The sequence below is a fragment of the Varanus komodoensis genome, unplaced genomic scaffold (genome assembly GCF_004798865.1).
Source record: "Varanus komodoensis strain SLA01 unplaced genomic scaffold, ASM479886v1 scaffold18_3, whole genome shotgun sequence".
NCBI lineage: Eukaryota > Metazoa > Chordata > Lepidosauria > Squamata > Varanidae > Varanus > Varanus komodoensis.
Window position 1 is genome coordinate 15283710 of NW_025335549.1, and position 6151 is coordinate 15289860.

The 6151-nt window shown below is 47.1% G+C and overlaps 1 protein-coding gene across 1 annotated transcript in view; it reads right to left on the minus strand.

Annotated features, from left to right (window-relative positions):
- TRPC5 (transient receptor potential cation channel subfamily C member 5) overlaps positions 1 to 3154 on the minus strand; it is a 61099-nt gene extending 57945 nt beyond the window's left edge. The window contains exon 1 of the mRNA XM_044427410.1: positions 2777 to 3154. Coding sequence (XP_044283345.1) covers positions 2777 to 3154 — 378 coding nt within the window. The remainder of the gene's footprint in view (positions 1 to 2776) is intronic.
- Between the last annotated feature and the right edge of the window lie 2997 nt (positions 3155 to 6151).

Here is a 6151-nt window from a genome sequence, read left to right on the forward strand (position 1 = left end):
ATATTACAAAAATAAGCACAGTTTTCCATAAGGGTTTTTTAAAATAAATAAATGGCGAGCTGGTGTGGAAACAGGAGGAAATGAGTTTGACTAAAGTATTCTAACAATGCCACAGGGCTGGACAGAATGGCAAGATCTGTGTTGCCTATTTCTGGTTCTTTCCAAGGTCTGGCTTCCCTCCACCAAAGCAACCAAACCTGGAACTGGATCTGTGAAAAGACTTGTCCTCCATTTAGGGTACAAGCATCATCTCATCAAAGCAATATTGTTTGCCTTTGTTTCTGTAAAGACCAATCAGGGTGGGGAGCTGGGAGGGAAGGAAGGAAGGAAGGAAGGAAGGAAGGAAGGAAGGAAGGAAGGAAGGAAGGAGCGTGACCAACACACCCAGCTTCTAATCCTAGGACTCATTTTAGCAGGCGAGCTTCAATCACCGTTCACTGAGTGTAGATGAAATGTGTTAGAGCAAGAACTGAACAATGCAATGCCTGTTCTTCCAATGCCAAACTGGTTTTCATGCATCATAACTGCCCAGCCTCTGAGCCTATCCTTCGGAAATGTTGCCGTCCTCTCTGGGAAAGTCTCTATGATCTGTGCCAGTTTCATTCAAAATGATCCATCCCCCAAAGCATGGCTGAGAGGGATCGGAAACGAATCTCCCATCCCCACCAAATCTGAGAACTTCCTTTGCACATGAACTGGGGCACCTATCCTTCTGAAATTCTCTTGTTTTCTTACTCGGGGATACCTTGGTGTTCTCATTTCAGAACAAGGAGCATAGGAAGATAAGGGGATAAGCACATTTTCTATGGGCAACTCTTTTCTCTGTTTTGGGAGGGGAAAACTTCTTGCAAAGGATCCCTTCACTTACTCATCAGAACCTCAGAAGGCTTGACTCCCTAGAAGAGGTAACTATTCAAGCAAATTTCATCTGCCGGAGAACAAGCAAGCAAAAAACATATGGGCAGTTCTAGTAAATAAAACATAAATGTCCAATTGCAGCTATTTTTACGAAATTTGTCAGGCACTCTTCCCTTCTAAAAAGCTACTGTGACAACATCAGATTTCATTCAGTTCTGAAAAGAGGCTACAGCCATGTTCAACCATTTCCCATGGTAATCAATGGCAGAAAATAACATTTAAACTCTGGTTTGGGACCCAGCTTGAAGGAGATGGCTTCTAAATCAGTCTGAGCTGAATCAGGCTGTTTTCCAAAGTAATTGCAGTCCAAATCAAATCTTGCGGCGGCTACACAGCCAGATCCCTAGATATTAATGCACGGCTTTGTAATGTTCCTGCCTACTCCCCCAACCATGGATATGAGATCAGGATGACCCCAAAAGGGACGGTGTTAGCAACCAGCTTGCAGAAGCACTTCACTGCATGTATCTTAATTTAGCCCAAGAACTCCTCCTGGAGATGAAAGAAAATAAGGGAAAGGAAACATTCTCTCCTCTGACACGAGCACTATGAATTCTTCTGCTAAATACACTCTGGTGCTCCCCTCAAATGGCCTTTCATTTGCTCGTGGATGGATAAAGCATTAGATGTAAACAAAATCTCTCCTCCGTTTTCCTCTGTTAGGAACCTCTAATTCAAGCAAAGTGGAGAGCCGGGTTGTTATAGTGACTGTGATGTGAATCATCTGTGCACTTGCAGTAACACATTCAGAGAGAGGTGTTTCCGGAGCCAAAGTGGAACAGGAACACTCCTTAAAGAGTTAATGTGTTTCTCCCTGAATACTACGGTGAGCGGAACCCTGTATAATGTCACAATATTGCCTGATCTTGCCATGCCTGTGCCACTGGGAACAGCCTGAGCCGTGTGGGTTCTAGCAGAAACATGATGGAAAGGTGAGTGGCAGAGAATTAGAGTGGCTGCTTATGCATCATCGGAAAAGATGGCATAGCATTGCATTGTATTTACCCCGATAACTGATACCTACGGAAGTCACTTTGGGGAAGAATTACTGTAAGTGAAGCAGCAAGACATTACTTCTCCCCATAGCAGGGTGCCCCCTCTCCCTTGCTTCATCGCTGCCCAGGTTCCAACAGCTGCTGGATAACCACTAGGGCCCCCTGTTTTCCCTTCTTATGGTTCTTCGTCTTAAAACCAGATTTGGGCAGGACAGTCCTTCAAATCCGGGCCACCTTCAGTATGGGACCACTCTCTGCAAAGTGGGACACATGGCCTCCCTGAGCAGAACTTCCATTGCGCACACTTTGCTTATTCTGCATGGCCGGCTGGCCCAGTTCTCACCCAGCCCCCTCTTGCAATGGGTGTTGTAATGTCCCCAGCTGCAGGACACGTCGCGAGAGGCTTTCGAGCATGCCAATGTGTGAGTATATAAATACTGCAGATACTGTCCTCCATCTGATTTTGATAAAGAAGGTCACACCTAGGGATGCACAGATTGTGTTAAATCCATTTGGTCTGCATTTCGCAGCTTGTCAGGCGTCTTTCATTCCACCATCTGTGCGTTGACAGAATTGGATTTTTAACACACGAATTGTGTTCTGCTTGTGCGGTCTGCAAGCAGAACTTTGTATTCCCTAATGCACATCACTGCTGGAAGTGCACCATTCCATACTTGTGCAAAGGCAAATTAGTCCGATTCCCCCACCCACCCACCCCCAGAAAACCATGAAAAGCCAGTCCACACGCCTGTCCACACATCTGCAGGCTGGTTCCCTCAAAATTCACACCCACATGGATCCGTCACAGGAGGCTCAACAGCCCCGGCCAAATGGCACGGCACTCCCTTCCCCGCTTGGCGTACCTGTTTCTCTCCGCTCGGCTTCCTGTAATTCAGGAGGAGTTCCACAGCGCCCACCACTTCCTTCCGTATTGCATACAGGAGAGCGTCACCCACGTAAACGCTGTGACTCAACAGCAGCTCCATAATCTCCAGGTTCTCGTTCTCTATGGCTATTAAAAGGGCGCTGCGTCCAAGGGGGTCCATGCAGTTAATGTTGATGTTGTAGTAGATCTCTGCCTCCGCCAGGGAGTGCTTCACGCTGGCATAGTCCCCTTTCTCCACCGCAATGAGGTAGGCCTTCTCCTCCAACGAGAGCTCTGCTTCTGCCCGCACAATTTGCAACGGGATCCTGTCTCTGTAGGGCGAGTAGTTCACCTTCTTGTAGTAGAGCTGAGCCATTGCTCATAGCGACTGAGGAGCCTGTTTGGAAAAGAGAACAAACAGCTCCTTCAGGTGGCGCTGCAACATTCCTGCTTGGGGAAGCTCCCACGCGTTTCTCCCTTCAGGTACATTTTGTGGAAGGGGCAGTTTCCCATTTGGACAACGGATTTTTCCCAATGTAGTGCCCTTCAGATGTGTTGGACGACAGGTCCCATCAACCCTAACCATGAGTATGATGGGAATTGCAGCCCAAAGGGTGCCGGACTGTGGAACGCTGGGCTGGAATGCTGGACATAGCAGCAGAGGCCTGAGTTCAAATCCCTTTTCCATTATAATGCTTTGTGGATGTTATTGGATCTACTTCAGACTTCCTAGATTGAGGAATCAGTTGTGCTGGAAGGCTGGCCTCCATTCTGGAAGGTCAAGCCCCTTCCCAGACAAAATCTGCCCTCCAATTTCCAGAAAGTTTCCTGCTCCCTCAAAAGAGGCTTCCATAAGAATTTCTCTAACATTTCTTTAGCACTGAATTTCTACTGAAAAGCAATTCCTTATCTATCAAATTGAATGAGAACACCCGGAAAAGGTTTTGACGCAGCTCCAACATGATGGCTTATCACAGACGCATGTGGAGCATGTAAATATGCCAAATCTGCTTGCGGATTTGGGCAGAGCCTAATGCTCCCAACTTTAGAGTATCTGGGAGCTCCAGCAGAAGGGTAGCTAAGGATGTGCTTGTCCCCTCATGGTTGGTACAGCCCTACTCTAATGAGTAAACCTGTCTCTCGCTACCTTTTCTTGGCAAAATGGGATGCTCCGTCTTCTCCCCAGTGTGCTCCGCATGACCTTGCAATAGTTTTATTTACGTTCTGACACATTTAATTATTTTTAGTGTAACCTTCTCTCTTTTCCCAATTTATAAATAAACCCTGAATGTGGTTTCTGTGCACAAAAGAGCACACCAGTTCCCTGTGGTCTCCCGATGCCATCTTCAACTGAAATAATCTCTTCCCTTGAGAAAAAGCTGAAAATTGAAACTTCAGTTCTTAGCAGCCATTAGATCTCCCATGGAAAGAAACATCCCCAGCTTAAAACAAACAGGCCAAAGTAGGATGGAAAATCAAGGAAGTTTGTAAGTAGCAAGATTATTTTCTTCGTGTTGCAGCTGATGGGGCAAACTCCCTTGCCATTGTATGTGGTCCTAAAGAAATCCCTCCATTGGCAAAGCAGAATTGCTCTCCCTGGTGCGCTTGCAAAGTGCTTTTCTCATTTTGTTTGCCACCAGGTGGTAAGCCGTGTGTGTGTGTGTGTGTGTGTGTACAGCAAGTGGATAAGACTGGAAGGATGATTCTGCCTGTTAATGCATAGCCCCGGGGATGCTGGATGTTCTCTTAAACTCATCCCCTAATGAGATCATTTTCATCCAGTGACATCTGACAGCGGATCTGTGTCCTTTATGTTATCAACAATAGGTATAAAGTGCTGTTGAGACAGCCCATCCAGTTCTCCTACTGCAAATGCAGGAAAACAGAGGAAGTTAGGCAATAAATAACTTACACGCTGCCAAGAAGAGAGGAAACAAGGAAGTCTATGGCCGGGAGGGACACATAAGCCAGCATGACCCCTGCGGGGGCAGTCTCAAAACACCTGCCTGCTCTCCCTTCTTAGTGTTTGTCATCGTTAAAATTCCAGCATCCATTAGATGGGAATACCGTCATTAGTCCCACGAAAAATGGAGCAGACTTTTGAGATCTACAGATCCAACCAGCTGTGTTGGCGTAGAATGGGCGTGGAAGGGTGCCTGCAGAGAGAAGCACTGTCTTTCCCTTTGCATTCCAGTCATCATTGCCAAAATTGTTTCTAAATTTGTACATATCAATTAGCATATGGAAACATTATGCAGATCGGCACCTCCATCGCCCTCCTTTGGGGTGACGCAAGGCCCCTTTTTGTGATTGCCTGTGCAGCTACCCTAAAGCTTGCTGCACTTTGGGTTGGGCCATGTTTGCAAGCCTCCGGCTAACCCAGCTTCTGAAGCTGGAATATAATTTTGCAACCGCCTCTTTGCTAAGGCTCTAGCAGAATGTGGCAGAGACTTCTGCAGACTACAGTCACTGGGAGGAGAGTGTTAGTCAGCTCATGGACAGCAAAGGAGATTTGGCTCAGATCCGTAAACCTTCACAACCAGCTGAAGACCCTAAGGACAACCTGCAACCCAGATAAGTCAGAGTACTTGGCATTAATGTGGCAACTGCATTGTACTAGGGCTTACTCAGCAAGGGTTAATGCTTCCGCTTCACTGTGATGCTCCCTGGTTTATTTTGAGGTAACCACCAGCTGCCACTAATCCAACTGGCAGGGCCATTGCCTGCTGTGTGTAGGAAGAAGGGGTAAAGTGCACTTGACCTCAGGGGAACCTCCCTGCCCCTTTTCTGCAGGCCCACCCCGCTCTCAGGCAAAGTAGCTGCTCCAGCTCCCTCCCCTGCCCCCAGAACACTACCCCCCCACCCCCAGACTTCCCCTTCCCCTTCGAGTCTAGGGCCAGCCGAAGCAGTCTTGCAAGGATGCCTTGCCTGCTTATGCGTGAGCAGTTGATTCATGTGCAGCACGATTTGGATCAGGGCCACAGCTCTCCAAGAAAGGGGGGAGGTCATTTTAATTCCTGAAATTCTACCAGCACGTGGTTAAAACAGAAAACAGAAAAGCCACGCATTCTCTTTCTTGCCAATGTGATCTGGAAGGCTATTCTTTTCTGGCTCAGTGATATCACTCATATCCGAGACAGGATATCTTTCCATGGCAGGGGTCAAGTAACTCAGAGGGCATCATGATCATAGATGCCTTCAAAAAACAATTTAGACACATATGTGGAAAAGGCCAAGACCATCACTAGAAAAATAGATTCACTGAATGTCATAGTTGGGTACCAACAATAAAGGAGAAATGGCTGTTTGCGGAGTTGCTGAAAGCACGCAGCTGGCCACCACAGCTGTTTCTTGGATGCTCTTTGATCTCATG